General features: G+C 40.5%; 1 protein-coding gene across 2 annotated transcripts in view; it reads left to right on the plus strand.

The window, feature by feature from the left end:
* The first annotated feature begins 513 nt into the window (after positions 1 to 513).
* Positions 514 to 20,900, plus strand: part of LOC311261377 (tetraspanin-18B-like) — a 28,402-nt gene continuing 8,015 nt past the window's right edge. The window contains exons 1-2 of one of the 2 annotated variants that reach the window (XM_084359939.1): positions 514 to 602; positions 11,678 to 11,766. In XM_084359939.1, the coding sequence (XP_084216065.1) occupies positions 11,764 to 11,766 (3 nt within the window). In that variant the 5' untranslated portion in view covers positions 514 to 602; positions 11,678 to 11,763. The remainder of the gene's footprint in view (positions 603 to 11,677; positions 11,767 to 20,900) is intronic. The other variant, XM_084359940.1, reaches the window with a different exon arrangement.

Genomic DNA, 20,900 nt, shown 5'->3' on the forward strand with positions numbered 1-20,900 from the left:
GTTAGCTAGCAGAAGCTCCTAAAGTCCCAGTCGTTAACGTTAGCACAGCGCTATGGTAGCAAGCAAAGGGCGTTTCTGCCTTCCAGTAATCACACACCGATCGCAAACGCTACCTCCATTGCTGCCGGGTTTGTCGTTATGGTGGGACGTAAGCGCAAACGTGACTACGTAGTCGCTTACGTGCCCGAACGTAAACTATGCAGTGGCGTAGCAAGTGGTGTCCCAATTCCTAGGGAAGATTACAAAGCTCTACCCCTTGTTGCTTCATTTCCAGGGTGTAGTGGTAGTGAGGACTAGTGGTGGTGAGTAGGGTGAACATTGGGATTCACCCAAAATGTACCTACTGGTCCCGGAAGTAGTTTTATTCTGACAGCGCAGACCGGAAGCTGTGTGTGTATAAGCGGGCAGCTTGGCGGCGGTGTGGATGCGGCTGGAGGTTTGTCAGAGTCGGATCGAGGAGAGGCGTCAGTCCGCGGCGGTCCTCCGGCTCAGCTGCTCCACGTCCTCGTAGTCTGTTGGATTTATTAGTTTGTCGGGAGACTTTGACTTCAGCTCAACTCCGGAACAACGAGACGTTAGAGAGAGAAACTCATCTGTCAGCGGTGAGTTTCAGCCTCAGGTCGTCTCCGGCCGCAGGTTTGACATCAGCCACTGAGCTGCTAGCTTAATTATTCACTCCATTAATCTGTGTTAGCGACTCGTTTAAAGGTTTAATCCACGTTTTTACCGACAACTGCTGCCTTTAGTCAACTTCACAGTGTTCACTCACAGCTCAGTGTTGGTCTGTGAGCGTTAGATTCTGCTTTAAAAACCTTAGGAAATAGTAAAATAAATCATTTTACAGTCATTAAAACAAAATGAACAAGGCTAATTAAGATGGAGATTGTACAAGCTGCAGCATTTCGTATTAAATACACACTAAAGTTTAGAGTTTGTGTCTGAAGATTAAAAACATTAATTTCTTATTAAAAACGATATTAATGGACTTTATAGAAAAGTAACCTGTTGTCTATGAATGTTTTATGTTAATCAGATTATATTGTTAGACCTATAAATGATATGATTTATAACATTAGCTCATGATGTTATCTATCTGACACATCTGTATGCCATTCAATACATGAATACAGACATTAAAAACATGCTGTATGTTTGAGTTACTTTAGAAACAATATCTAAATATTATATAATCTTATTCTTACACTGTAAATGTCTCCTTCTGTACACATGTTTGTCTGTTTCATCAAAAATGTTTGTGTATGTTATGCATGACTGCTGAGACTCACAATTATTTTTATTATCAACAGTGCTTATTCTTTAATCAATTAATATATGCTGTGTGTATATATATGAATATATTGTTATTAGTTGTGGTCAGAGCCTGTCCGATGTGCAGTTTTTGGGGCTGACGCCGACAGTAGTGAGTAAATGACTCTGACATCAGTGTATCGGCAGAAATACACACATTTTCTGCAGCGATCCTTCAAACACTTGTATCTGTAAATGATATCAGTGAATTGAAACAGTAAACTTAACTCGAATTTAATAGTTATAAATCATCCCAAGCATCATTTTACTTTTACAGATCAGCTGATATTGACAACATATATGCATCCGATACTCATTATTAGAAATCAAGGAGACTGAAAAAGGATATTGTGAACAGATGTTCATTTGCAGTAAAAATGAAAGTCTTTGTTTCAAACTTTCAAATAACCAGTGATGATATAACCAAAGTGTATTTTCTTCCAAGTATTGTGCTTATGAACAATTTTGAGGTATTTTACTTGAGCATTTCCTTTCACTTCCTCTCCACTGTGATAACTTTAGCTACTAGTAACTTTGCAGATTCAGATTGTTCAGTGTTTACAGGCTGTTAATTGTGACGTGTAGCCAATCAGATGGTGTCGTAGGCAGGACACGGTGTGAGGATGCTGCATCAGAGCCAAAGAGGCACGTTTTAAATTAGCTAATTTATTGGCAATCTGACAGAAAAATGACTGTTATGATAATCAGAAAAATGGTCTTTAAGATATCAGAGCATTGTGAAAAGTGCCTGTAAATATATCCTTAAACCCAGGGGAACATTTTTAAACTGCTTGTTTTTTCTGACCAACTGTTAAAAACCGAAATAAAGTCAGTTTACTGTCAAATGAGACAAAGAGAAGCAGCATCGTCACGTTACAGAAGCTAGAACCAGGAAATGTTTTGGGTTTTTGCATGAAAAGTGACTCAAATGGTGACTCAGTTATCAAGATAGTTGAGGATTAATTTTAATTACAGAGGACTTCTGTAGTTGTCAGTTGATTGACAGTGTGTGAGGAGGTGGCAGATGACTGAAAATTGAGCCAGTAAACACAAAGGAGGATTTTTAAGTGTATTTTTTAACACTTAGGTGAAATGTTTTCCTTCTGTATGAGTGCAAGATAGAAATCTTCCCCTCTGTTGACGACTCACCAGCGGGCTGTATTTATAGAGCAAAGTAAAGTCTGTAAATGAGAGTCGATTAACTGGCGTGGTGTCCAGTTGAGTAGCCAAACGAGCATTTGGCCGGTGTTTGCTGCTACTTTCACACCTCGTGAGTCTGTGCGACACACACACACTGACCTTTTCCACCAGTCAGTGTTTCTTCCCGGAGCTTCGGCTGCCAGACGGTGATCAAGAGACTCTCCGAGACTTTACTGGGCAAAGTTTTCTTTGCATTGTGCATAAATCAGTTTGGCACATTAATGCGCACCATCTGCATGACGAAAATGTTCAGAATGGGATTATATGTACCACCTGAACGAGTCTTTGTTCCAGCCAGCCGTGCCAGAAAGACGTCTTTTACATTGTGTTCACATAATGAGGTGAATGTGAGTAAAAGGGAAAATCCTCCCTTTCCACGAGGCTCATTGTTTCTGGCTCCATTTAGTTGTTTAGTTTGTGCCTTAGGGCTGCAATTAATGATTACTTTCATCATTGCTCAATCTGTAATTTTTTTAAAATGAAGCATTTAGTCTGTAAAATGTCAGAAATAATGAATATATAATGAATCAAATGAATGAATTTATCCCTGAGAAGCAATGACGTTCATTGATCCCTTGGCTTTTCATCCAGCACCATCATCAGGGCAGAATTTCAGTTGGTCCAGTACTTTGGTTATTGAAACTAAAAACATTCCCATGAGCCTCCTCTGTACTTCATGTTGAGTGCAAATTTGCAAATGTTAGCATGTTGAAATAAACACAAAAGTCTGAATTAAAGTAAATTCAAGTCATTTGGCATCGCGTCTCAAAAATATTTTTCTCATAGTCTTTAATTGTGAAAGAAGCTGTTAAATACTCAATGCATTTTTTAATGTGTCACAGCTGGTGTTGACACGACACTGGGACTAATAACTTTCACACAATACCTTGGAAAATATCAGTTTTCTAAACCATGTTTCAAACTGTCAGAAATATTCAGAATCCATGTTTATTGATTGATATTTCTGACAACTGTGTCACTGCGTGTATGTTAGCATGCTGAGATTAGCATTCAGCTGTGCCTACAAGTACAACCTCAGAGCTGCTAGCATGGTTGTAGACATTTAGGGCTGGGAAATCGATATTATATTATTATTATGAATTATAAGTCTGAACTCACCAGACTGTTGTACTTGATCGAATACTTAACTTTAAGTACTTCGTCATTATATCCACATTACTGATGATTATTTATCAGAAACCTCAGAGCACCAATAGTCATCCCTACAATATTGTCACAATATCAATATTTGAGGTATTTGGTCAGTAATATCGTGATATTTGATTTTAGTGCCAGTCTGAACTTTAATGAAGTGCTTAGAGGAGGTTTCAAGATATTGAAATATACGTATATTGTGTATTGTGATATTATTTTAAGGTCGTATCAACAAAACAATCACTTATAAACAATCACATATTTCCTGAGGCTGTAAAAGATTTAGATTCTGAGGCTCTGAATGTTCATGTGAAGCAGTCATGCAGGGATGTCTGCTCTGGTGTCCTGATGGTCGCGGCGTCTGCTACATGAACACAACGTCCGCGGTCTGATTCCTGGCCGGAGGACCCGTCTCTCTCTGCTGGCTGTCACACAACAACAAAGAACAATAATCAGTCATCTGGGGATAAATCTACAGACAAGTTTTGTTTGGATCTTGCTCAGGATCTTCCCTGATTCTGCTTTTTCCTGGTCCGTCGTTGCTATCTGTGTCCCCACCTCCGCATCCAACCTCCACAAGTTCAGGTCGTGTCTCTGGAGGACGTCCACAGGCATTGTGGCGAGGGGAACCACAGGTCCATCTGTCCCTTCCCTTCATGTGCAGCACTGAGGCACTTAGTCTATTTGTGGATCACAGCGTGGTCGCTGCGGCCTGACAAAAGGACTGACGAGCCATGGGGGGGGGGGCGATCCTCGAGGACTGGCAGTTACTTTACTTCCCATCCTGCCAACAGAGCGTCTCGGGGGTGAACTGAGGCAGGACGTGTGGTGTCATTTGAGGGAAAATACAAAATATCAGGCTGTCAGTATTCAGATTGTAGTGTTGGTTTATCCTTAATTTAACAAAGTGAAAATGTAGCAAGCAGAAGGGACTGAAGCACTTTGGTCAGTTTTAGTGTTGTAGGGGTGAAAATAATATTTTTTTTTAATCTACCAGTTGTTTTCTAAATTCATCGGTTACATGTTTAATCAATAAAGTGTCAAAAAATAGTTAAAGTAAGTCACAAGTTCACAGATCCCAGTGTGACTGTAAACTACTGTTTTTTTGATTATTAGAATTGTTAGAGATGCATCTTGTGGCAATGGACTATTGATTATTGACAGGTTGTTTTAGATTGTGAGCAGATTGTAACGTGACGGGGAAAATGAGACCTTCCCCGTGTCTCCTGTCTGCACAGGCCTGTGGATGATCTGTTGATTGGTGGTTCAGTCCAGACGATGTGACTTTACGCACGTTCTCATGTGCCTCGTCTCAGCGCGTCTCTCCGCTCTGCTAACAAAAAACAACGGTTAGCTAACGTTAACGTGAACTAACAAGTACAGAAGCTCCTCAGAGGCCCTTTAATATTTTGGGGCTTTTGACTGTTGATTGGACAAAACAAGAAACTGGAACATGTCACCAAGGGGCATCTTTCAGTATTTCCTGACATTTTAAACAATTGATTCATTAAATATAAATCAACAGATTATAAATAGATAATCAGTAGTGACAGCCCCTCATGCTTATGTCCAGGAGAAGCCTTGAAACTACCTTAAATTTGACAGTCTGAACTAGTTTCTTGTTTGTGATTCCTGAAATCTAAGTCATGTGACAGATGAGGACCTCTGTGTGAACCTGAGTTGTGAGAATTTCCTTCTCAGATTTGTTAAGCTTGGCCAGAACAAGTGAAAGTATCCAGTGAAGACAAAAACTAAAGAAAATATAATGTAAATAAGGATAGATTTCATCCCTTTAATTATCTGGTGACCCCCCAGATTCCTGTCAATTAATGAAGAAATGTGTATGAGTGAGTCGTGCTGACACCAGGGAAGAAGGGTCGTTTCCTTTATTTGTTGATTAAATTACCAGCCTTTAACGCTCTCCTCAAACACGCCGCGGTCACATCATGCTATTGCCCCGGTGCTCTTTCAAAGGTTTCTAGTTTTAACGAGATTAAATTCAGTCAAACTGAATTAAAAAGCAGATGGTCAGACCTCCACAGGGTGACCTCGTCCCTGAACTCTGCTCTGTCGCAGCACGGGAGCTTTATCAGCTCCTCTTTTCTCTAAACTCGTTGTGAGGTCATGTGTTAGTCAGACGCACAAAACATCCACTGTGAACGTCTTAACTGAAGCTGTGTGAGATATATTTAAGATAAAACGCCTTCCACCGTCACGCAGCTTCAGGTTTAAAAATGGAAGATTTGACTAAATATAAAATACAAAGAGGAGATTTTACCTTTGAGTGAACAAATGAAATAAAGACAAGTGAGAATGAAAAGCCTCAAAATCAGGACGAGCTGGAGCATCAATAGAGAGACAAAAACAGCTCTTTATATCAGATTTAAATACCCGTCAGCGTTTAGCTGGATGTTAATGAGACAGGACAACATAAACTTTATACAGCTCACAACCAAGAGACTAATTAGTTCCTCTGAAGACCCGAGGGGCTGATTGGACCTGTGAGGAAACGTCAATGTTGGATCAAAGCTTTGTCAGGTTAGAGAAGTCAGGAAACGGATTTTAAAGTTTTTAATCAAGCAATGTGATCGTTTCTAAAAAAATCACTGAGGGGTCATCTCTACATTTGTTGTTGTTGAGCTCGTTAAAGCAAACCTGCCCGAGGTTTCTGCTGCAGATAGAGTTCAGTTGTTAATCATTATTCTTTGGGTAATTATTTAAAGACCAACATACTTTTAGATTTCTACTAGCTGGGTGCTGCTGGGTGAGACGGCCTTTAAATAATATAATGGTTTTAGGCTGTATCTCAAACAATATCTCCTCAGAAACACTTCATATTCAAATTTTTTTTTTACCAAATATCTCTAAATCGATATAGCAACAATATACAGAGGACATTATTGTAGGCTAACCCAGAAGTTGGCATCTGCGTTGTTGTGATTCGCGACAGTCAAGATGAGTTTTCTGCAATGATTTCCCAAATGTAGTAATCCAACACTTGACTGAGTTATAGAAGCCTGTAATGAATGCAGGATATTTATCCCATGCATCTGTTTCTGCGATATTATCTTTGAAGAAGAAAAAGTTTTCATATCGGTGCCTAACGGACAACACATTCACCAACACCATGTATCTGTGATTGGCAAATCAATATATCGATCAGGCCTTAATCCGTCCAGTAGTTGTTGAGAGATTTGAATCTGGACCAAAGCGTTGGACTTGCTGGCGTCACCCTCCCCAGTGTCCTGCTGCTAACATGGCTGAAATCATGATGAGGTTTTATTTCACTGCTGCAGCGACGAGCATCAAAGCAGCTCGGCTTCATCTGGCTGTTTTATTTGAGTGTGGAGTTAATGGCTGCTGCTGGTCTGACTCGTGGTTTGTGGTGTGTTTAAGTCTCAAATGTCTGCATGAGTTGCGTTAGTTGGGAATCACGCAGCACACATTTTGGACTAAAAGTAACTTTAGTACATACAAACATCAAGGTTTGAGTAAACAAAGACAAAGTTGTTGTAGTTTGTGGTGTAATTTTTTAATATTTTGTCAGGTTTGACATGTTTATGGAGATTCAGCGGGGAATCAAAAGTCACTCCAGGGTTGAGAGTCTGACTTTGGACTACTTCGGTTGAGAACTTGCAGTCTAACCATGTTATCCAACTTTGCGTTCAGCTCGGTAGCTTTTAGTGCTCTCTGCCACGGGCGAATGCTTCGGCAGTCCAGTCGCTGTGGTAGGAGAAGCGGTGCAGCTGTAACACGGTGGCTAAATCACGAGAGCGTTTGGCACCAAGCCACTCGTGCAAACACTCAACACGTGGGAGACGCTAATTCAGAACAGAGTCTGAGAGGAACCGGCAGACAGAATTTTTCTCCACGCGCTCCAGTTTATTCTCCCAAACCTGAACCAGATGTCCTCGGCTGTAATGACGTTTCTTTTACACTTCGGTGCAATTACAGCGAGAGGACTCTGCTGCCTGTGTGGTCCTGCTGCGTGGATCATCTGCATGGAAGGTAGCTTTTAGTCACACCTGGTGTATTGATTTCACTCAATAATCAGCAGTTGATAGAAATATCAGGATGGTGAGAAGCAGCAGCAGCAGCAGCAGCAGCTGTCCTCCTCTCCTCCTCTGCAGAGAGTGGGCGCCCTGCTCTCCACCTCTGCATCCACCTCTCAGGGTTTAGGTGTAATTGGGTCTCTGGTGGATTACGTGTCTACCTCTGTGCTCGACATTTTTACTTTCATCTTTTAAAGTTTAGTTTGTCCTCGCCGGCTGACAGCTCAGTGCTCTCAGATGGCACCGAGAGGCTGAAGTGTTGGCAGCAATTGGGAATAATTCTCTTTTCATCACACTTCTATCAGGGGGAGAGCTATTCTTCAGGTTTTAAAGCAATCAGATAACATCTTTCAGTTTGAAACCAGCTTTTGACAGTGTGCTCTCCTGGCTCCGTGTTGTTGGTGGTTGAAAGTTTTTCATACTCAGGCGCAGCTTTGATGGAGTTTAATAGCAGCTGGTTTCTTGGCGTCAGTCCTTCTACAAGATGTCTCTCCTGCTCTTACTGAAATATCCACTGGAGCAATGAAGTTATCAGCTGTGACTCTGCCGATGCTCGCAGTGAAAACTCAGGAGCAGTCGTCTCCTTTGAACTTCATCAGGATGTCTTAGAGTTCAGCTTGAATCTGCAGCTCGAACTGATTATTCAACAGTTTATTCAGGTCTCCCAAAATGTTCAGTTGGTGCAGGATTAGTCACCGTCTCACCTCATCTGCACATGAATGTGGTTTAGTTTTTTTGGAGTGAATAAGAAGCGGGCTAAGAGAAGGGCCTCGCTGTGTGGGCAGTGCTGCTGTCAACAGATTTGGAAGGTCCTCCACATCCATGAGTCATGTGCCTTCTGTCTGACAGGCCTGCATCATCGGCACAGCTGCCAGCAGCGACCTGTAGCTGTACGACACAAAGTCCTGCTCAGAAACTAGATAGACCTCAAATAATTATCAAAGCTTTGGGGCGTCGAAGCTTCAGTGAGAATTACCCACGAATACTTCTGACAGGATGAAAAAAAGTCGGACAAAATAGGACAAAATGTGCATTTATCAATTCACATTCATTAAAACCGTTGCTCATGAAAACTATCAGTACTCAAACTTGCAGTCATTATTTAGTTATACACTTTGATATTACTGTAAAATGACTGATGACCTAATGAGATGCCACATAAAATAAATATATACAAACCAATGTACTGTAGGTCCAAACAAATAAGTAAATAAATATACTGTAGTCTATATGTCAACATGTAAAATGAAAGACCTGGCTTTGTTAAGAGCAGTAACTCTTTGATTCACAGAAGTGTCAGGCTAAAAATCTTTTTCTAATATAAACTAAGGATAATTAATGTGATGCATAATGAATAATGTTGCACATCTACTGGGTTATTTGGGATTTTTGATGTAATGCTTAAAAAAACAACACGGACACTGTTGAATACTGATTCGGGTGTTGATTTCCATGGCGACGGTCGTAGCTTCGAAGCATTCGCGTTATATTTACAACACTTATTTAGAAGTGTAGATCGCTTTTATGTAGAAATTTATTAGGTAAAAGCAGCTTCTGGTCACATGATTCTTAGCTCAGGTGGGATGTGCTGTACATGAAGATACGTCCATTTTATAGAGTTTCAAAAATGTCATTTCGGTTTTTAAATAGTCATTTAATAATGTGAATACATCATGTGAACAAACATTTCCGCTTGCTTTATACTTCCACTCCACTTCCTTTTAGAGACACATATTGTACTTTTACTCTTTTTACTTTTACTCAAGTATGACTTTTGGGTACTTTTTACAACACTGTCACTGCTCGCTGCTGGACAAACAACATGATGGAGATGCTGTTTCTGGATTACCGCAATAAATCTTTGGCATATCTGTTCTCTAATTTCTTAATACTTCAGCTAACATGTACGCCATTACCAATATGTTGGCAATAAGCTAAAACATACGCAGTGAAAAAAGGCTGATTTAGCTCTGATGCAAACATCCTGTCACAGGATTTTAAAAGAACAGTCCGTTAAAAAATGAAAACTCAGTAATTCCTCACCCTCGTGCTGATGGAAAGTCAGGTGACGTTTCGTAGTCCACAAAACATTTCTGGAGCTTCGGCGTCTCCTAAACAACTGAAGAAGATGCAGACTTCATCAGAAAACACAATTTTCAGCCAAACCGTCAAAGACTTGTGGATATTTCACACGAGAGATTTCTGCCTTTGTGCTTTTCTCACTGGTTTAAAGTGGGTGCAGCTCTTCTGAAAGGTGACGTCATCCATATCTGTGCACCAATCAGGATGTAGCGATATTAATTAATATGTAATGACAGGTGGTTGATTGTCAGACTCAAACACACAGAGTTTTTGATGTTAAACTCTTGATTAAAACTGACTCGGGATGTTTTTTAACCTCGATTGTTGCGTATTTGTGTTACAGAGAAATATTTGAAACAGAGACATCAACACTGATACAGATCAGTGGCCTAAATCACATTATAGCTCCATCAAAGCAAAGTCAAACTAAAGCTGAGCGTTGGATTGTGTTCTGATCCAAACTGGTTCAGTTTTCTCAGCCAGAACGAGCTGGAAACAATCGTCTGGTCACCAGCGCTCACAGATCAATGTACGGCGGCCCACATGGGACAGTAGTCATGCTGAATATTAAACAAAAGCTTTGTCGACGGTGACATGTGAACAAAAGAGCTCCTGAGCGCAGACGGATTAGTTTGTCCACTTTTAATCTTGCTGCAGTTTTGTCCGTGCGATGGCACGCTGCTCTGCTCTGTCACGACTCTCTTCACGTTTGTTTACTGCTCACAAGGCTGCACCGTCGTGACAAATCGATCCGCTGTTTTGAATCACGTATTGAAAACAAACACAAACACATGAATCATGAGCTGTGAATCATGTAGAACAAAAACACTGTGCATTAACATGATGAATCTGTCTCATTACTGAAGGGATTTTCCTGCTCTTTAACAGGAGCTGTAGGTGCCACTGATCATCAATCATGGCCTCATTCCTGCTCGCGAGTGCTTGTTGCTATAGAAACAGCTGTACATTGGGTCGACTATAAGGCCCGGGTCACGGTGTGAACTCATCTGTGCTATTGTCTAAACTTTTGAATTATGGCTGAAGAAATGTGTTAATTTGTTTGAGACTTACAGGGTTAAATGTGTTTAATGATCTATTCCCATCGTAGCATTGATTATTAATAGCAGCAGTAATAATGGTAATAAACAGGAATCATAGAAGTTAGTGTTGTCTTTCATTTGATTTAGATAGAAAATGATAATAATCTTAAATTAAAATGTCACCTTTCCCAAATAAGTTCTGACATTATGAACATTTAAAGTTAAAATATGCTAATTTTATAGATTCCCGCCTCCTAGTGTCTCCTTGTGGTATTACTTTTGCACAGACAACATTAGCAACATGAGCTACCACTAGCAGCTAGCAGCCTGTCTATTGTCCAAAGTGAAAAACAACCGTAAGAATCCCAGTTTGAGATAGAAACCCTGATCTCAGCTAAGAAAAGTCAGAGTAAATTAGGCGGTTGTATTAATAAGTAGGCAGGTTTTGTTTCTTACTGAGCGTCTCAGGTGCTGGTGGTGACAGGAAACACACATCAACAGGGGAACAGACTCTGACACAACACCGGAGCGTGTTCATCCAGTGACAACCGTCTTCACCTTGTTCGCCTCCTCCATCAGCAGCTTCTTTGTCTTTGTGTAGACTTTCCACATTTATTCCAGTCGTTCCACCGTTACCTGGGGATAGTGACCAGGGAAGACGATGCCTCTTCCTGTTTTGGTTGCACAGCGACAGACACGATTATTTTGCTCCATAATAACCAGAAACCGTATATCACACATCAGTCATTTAATATATGGTAACATAGTCCAAGACAAATGATTTCTTCCTGAGTGTGTAAATATTGTAAACTGAAGTCGTCTCTGTTTTCTTCTCTGCAGCTGATGTAAAGCAGAACGAGGTCGAAGGCTCAACACTCCCGTTCTCCTACCGACACTTAAAGCCAGGAGCCATTAAACAGGTACATATGGTATGCTGCTTCCTGTTGTTACTCAGTCCTGTCCTTTCATCTTTCATTTTGGTTTTGCCCATTTTCTTCACACATTTCTTTGTTCTTTTACTTCTGAACCCTGAACGGAAAAGTCTTCATTTCTGTTGGCTCCTTGTTTTCTGGATATTAGCCTTGTGATTTCTTGTTGAAGTTCATTTTTACCACAACGTATGCAGAGATCATTTTTCTGTCAATATTTTCAATGTAACAAGACAGCTTTCTATTTATGTAGGAAGATAACGTCTGTATTTTTAAGCCCTACAACCAGAATAAATGTTGGCTAAATACATTTCTGCAAAACCCCAAATAAGTTAAAACTGAAAGTTTTTCTTTATGTTGCAACTTTATTTTTGTTTAGGTTGAATTTTCTATTTCTCTCTCGCCACAGCGCTGTGCTTATGCTCTGCTTAAGTTTCGGCACTAAAACCGCTTGGTCAGGGTTAGAAAAACATCTGGTTTGGCTTAAAATATCTGTTTCGGTTGATCTGACTTCACATGTAAAATAGGCGGTTTTTGTCGGCACAAAAACAGCTGGAAATGTCTCCAGACCTCCTTATAAATATCCAGTGGGATGACTAAAACTGCAGTCGGCTGTTTGGCATCCTTATGTAATGAAAATGTTCATATCTCAAAAGCCAAAATATGTGCATATTTTAAATTAAAACATTTTGTTCGTGTTCCTGCATTTAGAAATCTTTTGGGTCAACATGTTTTGTGTTTTTAATCGGTGAAATTGGATGAAAAACATGTCACACTTTCATCATTTATCATTGTTTATTGACTTATATAACCTTTTAGTGTCGGTTGTAGAGATTTCAGGGATATTAATCAGTTGAAGATGCTCCAAGAAATGACATCACAATAAGAAAAATACCAACGTAGGCACTGACGGATCGTTTGTAATGCAGCTGAATTAATCAGAGATTAATCAAAGATCCATCTGAGCTGTGGGCAGTGACGGAGAGGTCTGGAGCCGGGCTACGAGGATATCCATCTGTTACTGAATATGTAAAATAAACATGCTGCTCCTGTTTGGATGAAACAATTTGACTTCACCTCGGTCTGGTTTACATCGTCCGACTGATTGAATTCAAACTGATGTGGCTGCTCAGAGCAGACAGACAGTAACGGATGTAAACCCCACAGAGGTCCGACTGAAGGCCTGATCACATTAAGTCCAATTAAAAACTAACGTATTTACTCTGTCAGACGTCTTTGATGTTCAGGAGCTTCATGACTTCAGTAGGAACATGTTAGTCCATCTTGTTTCATGCAAATGTTAATTAATGCAGTTTCACTCTGATTGACTGTCTGAAAGTATCTGTTGATTTATCTTCTCACTGTGTGTCCTGCATCGATTAAATGTCACCTGGTGACACAGACACATGTGGTCGCCCACATACTGATGCACACACACATCAAAGTGTTGTAGTGTGTGACTCTGGCCTCGGTTTTACTTCATATTTTCCACTTCAAATGATGCATTATTAGTTTATAGATGCAAGTTTGTATTTCTGAGAAAAAGAGAAGCTCAACGACTCGTATATGGAACGGACCTGTAGCAGATCACACTGCTGAGGCTTCTGACTGAGGCCGTCTGGACTTCTAATTATTAAAAATAAAGAAGAAATGGATAAATTAAAGTGGCATTGTCCTTTTAAAGCTGGCCTTTGTAACAGCAGAACCTGGAGCTCTGACTCAAACATGACACATTTGACAACAGTGAGTCAAGCGGTATTTTAGGTGAGCGTTAAATAATTGAACTTGCTGAATTTCAAACTCTATTTTTGGGTACAACGTGTTCACAAATGCTGAGTCAGCAGCAAGACCGCATTACATCACTTTCACCTCAGTTCAACTGTGAGAAAAAAATGTCTCAACTTGTCAGAGAAGCTTCTTTATTTTACAAAAACTACAATTAAGTTTATCTGTTGTCACATTTAATCACATCACAGCTGCTGTAACAGTGAATATCCAGCGTGGAATCAATCAAGTCTTATCTCATCTTATCTTATCTTATCTTATCTTATCTTAGCTTATCTTAGCTGATCTCATCTTATCTCATCTTATCTTATCTTATCTTATCTTATCTTATCTTATCTTATCTTAGCTTAGCTTAGCTTAGCTTAGCTTAGCTTATTCATCAGAAGCCTTTGAATGACATGTGGATCTTCACTTCTGTGTCATATTTGCAACATTTTTTAGGTTACATTACAATCTTTACAGCATTTTACAGATCTTTTTCTGCAGATTTAAGAACAGAAATATGAGGCTTGTGTAACTCCCAGTGAAAATGACCTTAATTTAACGACCAGCGATCAATACTTTGAGGGAGATTAGAAGTCGATACCGGGCCTCGACTGTTTAAACAGGCCAGACAGTGGAAAGCTCTGAAATGAGGTCAGAACCAAACCAGTGATGTAATGTGTGACGCGCCTGATTTATAAGGTGACCCCGACCTCTTCCAGCACCTGCTTTTATGAAGAAGACTCTCAGACTGGTCCTGTTGGGTTAGCTCGCCTGAGACGCTGTTTGTCTGAGGAGAAAATAACTTCTGCTGGGAGATCTTACTCACAAGAGTCATGAGAAGTATGTAGGATGATCTGGACCATCAGAACATTGCTCATGCTGATTCACTCTGAAGAATCTCTCTAGACGAGCAGCTTTAAACCTTCAAACTACCCATGATGCAACACTAGCAAAACACACGTAACAGATCTAATCGTGTTGTTTATCTAATATTTATATTTTCAGCATCTTTGACATAATTTCTCATAAGCCCTCGACCCGAAACATCTGGGCTCAACAGACGAGAAGGAGGTCATGAGTGAGTCCAGGGGTCGGGGTTCGCTCTTTCAAAGAGAGCATTGCTGAGTTTTAAGGATATGGATGAAACCAAGCAGAGCCCGAGCGATACAAGATTTTTTTTACCGGTATCAATTATCAGCTGATATTCCCTGTATACACAGAATACATAAAGCCTCAAACGTTGTTACCAAACACTTGTAATGGAGGCAGGATATTAAACTTTATTGTCTCACTGAGAAACCAATACTGATACATCTATGGGCCGATAATGGCTGATAATATCGACTGACTGATTTATCAGTCGGGCTCTAAAACCAAGATACAATGACATCATTACATTTATCAGCAGCCGAAAACACTGAAAACGTCTCTGAATATCTTCACCGAGTTTCCCAGAAGATCAGTTTTCAGCAACCTAAAAGGCCAAGAGACGTAGAAAAAGCTTTGTACTGTGGACTTGTGGAGATCCGTTGGTGTTTTTTCTCTTCAGGTCTCAAACGTTGAGTTTTATAAATGTCTTCCACTTCCACATTACAGCTCATATTAAAAGTGAGACCGTCTTGACCCACACTGGTTGGGGAGCCTCACTGAAGTCATCGATAATTTGGATAATTAATGTGAAATTGCAGGTGACCCCTGGAGAGCTTCATTTCTTCCTCCTCTCCTCTTCTGCACTGTGTTTAGCATTCAGAGCAGGAACCTGAGTCGGTATGGACTTTCTGAAGAGGCTTACACCACCTCCACCCTCAGGGACGCTCCAGTCTTTATGTATTCTTCATCCACCTGCTTTTATTTGGTATGCATCTCAGGGTCCGTCCAAAAGCAAAGTGTGTGAAAGAAGATAATTTGATGTCTCCCCTGCCTGCCTCTGTGTATGGTTATGAGGCGTGATGGCGGGCCCTCAAAGGGAGAAGCTGTCCATGTGACTGGTTTCACAGGCAGCTTTCAGAGAGGGGAGAGGTAATAATTACCTCTTTGAAATAAACCCCCTGAGGTTTGCTTCGTCCAAGATTTCTCTTCTCCCTTCTCTTCAAAACTAAATAAAATGAAGTCAGAATTGTTCATTCAGTTTGCTGAAGAAACTCTCCAACAGACTGAAGAGAAGAGAAGATTCAGTGCCGTCAGTCAGGAATAAAACCAAATCCTTAGTTTATTAAGTCATCAGCTAACAGTCGTCCACTGTGATGTCAGGTCTGGTTTGGTTTCCATCAAACCGCGAGACAAAGACTTCCAAGAGCACAAAGCTTCTCCACGGGCGAACTGATGGCAGCAGTTTTATTCCAGTAACAGATTACTTTCATGAAAAACAAGCTAAATAACTGATTACTTGAATTGCAGAACTAACACATTACTTTACTTGGTACAACAAAAAAGTAATCTGAGTACTCTGCAAGAAAATTTCAAGTACAAGTACAAATATAGAAGAAAATACTGTCTGAACAAACTCGCCTATCTTTTACTTTCAGTGGTTAAGTCTCCAATCTGATGTCCAGCTCACAGCTGACAGGTCGGGTTTGTTTACATGAAGTAGCAGAATATTGGACGGACTCAGTGGCGACATCATCGTTTTGCGTTGGACGTTTGCATTCAGTTAGGACACGGTGTCGTATTGCATTCACAGTCACTGCGTCACAGTTCATGGTGGCAAAGTATTTGCACACAAACTCGTGTGTGATTGTATTCAGGATACAAACAGAAAAGCAGCAACAACATTCCCGAGATTCACCAACATCAGTACGCGTCTTCTCCCACAGCGGCTGTGTACATTGTCCTCTCATTACTGATGCAGAAACATTAAATCCTCGGGGTTTATCCCACTGTCCCCGCTCACTGCTCTGATGGATGAAGGCAATCAGGTCCGCTGCCTCTCCGGCACCGAGGAGGAAACATGCTTCTGTACACGCTGCACTTCCTCCAGACTCTCTGACTCTGTGATTTATTGGACTGGAGCGTCCTGTCACTGGTGGGTAATCGCTGCAGAAACAGTTACACACAGTGGCTGTGGGAAGCCGGCAGGATTCATACTGGGATCCTGTTTCACTGCTGCAACATGCTGACGGTGCAGTCCTCAGCTCTGTGGGCTGGTGGTCGTATTATAAATGATAATAAAGGTGCCGTATGCAATGAGTGTCAGTGTGAAGTGAAATATATTACATCAGCAAAATGAATCTCTTTCTATGGATATTTAAAGGAGTAGTTCAGTTAATCTTAATGTGCAGTGTTTCAGTTTGAGTGATCACGCTGCAGGAACTCTGATATCTTCTGGTTTCAGGATGTTTTTTGTCTTCATAAGAAAACCAACCTGTGAAAATAAATATAATTTTTATTCAGAAGGAATATGTTTTTTATTCCTCTTTCCTGTCAATCAATAGACGACCGTGTTGCCAAATCTCACAAGAGAAACGAGCCTGAGAAAGAAGAGACTTGGCTTAAATACAGATTTTATATTTTTGTTTTTGACTCTAAGGGACTTTAAAAAAACCAAGTGGCGAACAAGAAATGAGAAATAGATCAAATAATCAATGAAACAGGGTTGTAGACGGATCCAGCAGCGTGGCATGCTCAGCGTTTTTGCTTTATTAGACAGAAGTTACTGGAGACGAGGCCCAAAGAAGCAAATACAGCTGAGAAACAAACCCAGCAACTACCATTGTTAGTAACTTTACAGAAAAACAAGCCTAAAGTTGCTTATAATACAGACAACCGTGATGCTCGATGAGGGTGACGTCACCTGGCAGCGAACACGCCAGCTGAAGAACAAAATTTACTTTGTGTTGAATTACTTTCTTTGAGCTGCACAGATCAATATTTCTGTCTCAACAATGGACTAAGTGAGTGCTGTGAATGAGGTCATTTGTAGTGATGAACCCACAGAGAGTTATCCCCAGATCACCGACCTCTGCCCACAACCTCCCTGTTCAGACTCACTCCGTCACTGTGGAGGTAAAACTCAAGTGAAATACGTCACATCAGCAAAATGAATCTCTTTATATGGATATTTAAAGGAACAGTTCAGTGAATCTTTTCATTTTGGGTTTTAATGTGCAGTGTCTTTGTTTGAGTGATCAGGGACTCTAATAATCTGTTGATTTCAGGATGTTTTAATGTCTTTTTGATTTCACAAGAAAACAAAGTATTAGAAAACAAAAAACACAGAAAATGACTGTGAATTTTGTGTTTTCCTTCAGAAGAAATATGTTTTTTCCTTCCTACCCCGTCGATCAATAGGCGACAGTGTTGCCAGATCTCACAAGAGGAACAAGCCGCTCGGTTAGCTTGTGTTAGCTTGTGTTAGCTTGTGCCATTAAAGAAATAACTTGAATACAATATTGTGTTTTAATGGTGCAAATGGAGACATTCACAGGCTGTTTCAAGTCTTTCAAAGAGCATTTAAAAAATGAGGGAAAACACTGCAGTTTATATGGATCATGAAGTTTAATAGATTAAGAATTGTTTTATATATTTCTGGACAGATTGCTCACCTCTTCCCACATCCTTACTGTTTTGACTCAGCCAGCAGCTATTTCTATCAAAACAGTCCTAAAAACCCACTGCATGCTACCTGTCCAGCATTAAACGTCAGACAGACACAGTTAGAGACGAGCTGGTGAACGAAGTGTTGCATTTAATAAGTTCAGACATTTGTCTCAGGAGTCGGTGGAGACCAAAAACCAGAGCATAAAGGAGTCTGTTGGACACAAACACGCCTACAAATTAAAGTTAATGTTGACTGCTGGATGTAGAAATGGGCAACTGTTCGCTATAACTTCCAACAAGTCATCGTAATAAAGTAGTAACAGTAAATTAATGCAGGTTTAAAGCTCATTGAGCACAACAGAACAGTCGCCCCGTCAGGTGTGTTGATAAAGCAGTTGGATTACATGGGTGCACGCTCCGGCAGGCGAACAGAGACGCACAGACCAGGTGCTGATACATATATACATTTAATCCTGAATAATCAGGCGCAGAGCGAGCTGATCAACCCGAACACCTGAAGGATCTCCAGTGTCGGCCCACAGGAAACGGCTGCAGGATTATTGAATCCAACCGGAGCGATTCTCCACGACCGCAGAGCAGAGAGGGAATTATTTGTGGCCATTCTCTGTGTGGCTGCGTGAAATTACCCAGCTGCCCCCAGACCTATTTTTGAAAAGAGCCACAGCTGCTAAATGGGACCTGAGCACCACTCTGTGCTGTGTGTGTGTGTGTGTGTGTGTGTGTGTGTGTGTGTGTGTGTGTGTGTGTTTTACACACTCGAAACTGGAAGTACAGGAAGAGGAGGACCAGCAGTTTTGTAACAGAAAAACCTTTTTCCACTAATGCAGCATAAAACATTTGATCTTGAATCTTTCACCATTAAGTTTAAAATATTTTTTCTAAAGATTTGTATCAGCCTGAACTAAAGGTGCAGTTAGCAGGAAGTTCAGGGCGAAAAGCAGGCAGCTTGTTTCCCATCTGCAGAGCTCAGACGACTCAAACACATTCGATTTGATACCGTTCAGAGGAACGGGGGATGAAAGGCCTGTGGGTGAGGGGAAAAAGTTGTTTTGCATGAAACCAGCTTTCGTCTTATTTTCTGAGAATAGAAATTATGATTGCAAAGAAGACCGACGTCCAAATGCAACAAGCTGTTGTGATTACAAAGAGAGAAACACAGCGATGGTCGTGATTACAAAACAATTTGAGATGAGCAACGCTGGAAGAAGTGTTGTGATCATGAAAAGAGCTGTTTTCTCCAGACGAGGACGAGAGACAGAAACACAGAATTAAAAGGAAGTTGATGAAAAACTGCAAAACCAGTTTTTTAACAGACGCAGAGCAGACGGGAAGTTTACAGTTTGTCCTAGATCATTTCAGTTCTGCTTTGGACAACACACTAATCGAATCAACCCCCAAATCTACAGTAACAGCTGTGTCTGACGTACTTTTAAAAGAGACACCAAGAGGACAGAGAGAGTCCAACAGTGTGTGTGATATGAATGGATTAAACACTCTGAAGTCGATCTGCATCGTACACCTGCCTCCTGTAGAAAATGGGCTGATGAATGTTTCCCACCTGCTACTGAGCAGCTGCTCATTCAGATCCTCCAAACGATGAAAGAAAGCAAATTAGTTCAGCTCGACTCCAAAACAAACCCGATGTGTCGTACTCGAACTCACGAGGAGACGCGTCAGGTTTCCATCCGCTGCTGATGTGAGGAGTTGGTTCATGGAGATAAGCAGAAGGTGGTGAGAGAACATGAAGATGTATCAGAAGAGGGCGCAGCTTATTTAAAAGGATGTTTCACATCGGTCAGTATAGATAATTATTGATTATTTGTTACTGTCCTGTTTTTATTAATTGGTTGGAGGTTGAATTTAACCTCTATTATGAATTTTACCACTTTATCAAGACACACAGGTACATTTCATGTTTAGTGGGTTATGTTGTGTTCTTGTACCGTTTGGATGATTTAGAGCCATTAGTCTATTCACTGATTAGCTGATGAACAGAAAATGTGTTACAAACTGTTTTGATAATAGATTTATCATTTCATTTTAAGTAAAAATGTCAAACATCATCTGGTTCCAGCTTCTTAAATGTGAGGATTTGCTGCTCTCTTTGTCGTTTCTGACAGTAAATGAAGCGTCTTCGGGTTTTGGACAAAAGAAGCAATTTAAAGACGTGATTGACGAACAAATCAATAATGAGAATAATCGTTAGTTGGAGTCCCCCATCACCTTCACACAGTGAAATATTTGTTGCAGATGTACATGAACGTTTCACCTGTGGAGCTTCGTTAGTTCTTAAAATGTCTTAAATTCAAATTTGAAAGTATTCAGGCGTTTGAATCCACAGTGTCGTGATTTAGTGTTTCATTTGATGAACTGAAAGAAAAAGACTGAACACATTTCCGTGCACATGATTTGCATCAGTCAGTGGGTCCACTTTTCCATTTTTAAACCTTTTTAAGAGCACTCGGCTCAGCGTGGTGAAGACTTTAATAACAGTTACCAGAGATGTCTGAGAGGAAAATTACAGCCTTACACTTCATACATGTTCTCACTGATGAAGCCTGTCAGACTGCAGGAGGGTTGGTGTTTAAAAGCAGAAGTCTGAGTCATTAAAACTGCAGCTGGTTTGAATTTCAACAGCGTTCAACAGCTGTTTTTTTTATTTCAAATGTAATTATAATTATATTAATCTAATTATGATTGATTACATCATGATTACTTTAATTTATGCCCCCTGTTGGTTTAATCAAGACGTCTGTTTCTGCCTTCCTTCTTTGTCATCACGGCAGCGGTGGATGTGTGTGTGTGTG

Source organism: Pagrus pagrus (assembly GCF_965226575.1).
Source record: "Pagrus pagrus genome assembly, chromosome: 1".
Taxonomy (NCBI): domain Eukaryota; kingdom Metazoa; phylum Chordata; class Actinopteri; order Spariformes; family Sparidae; genus Pagrus; species Pagrus pagrus.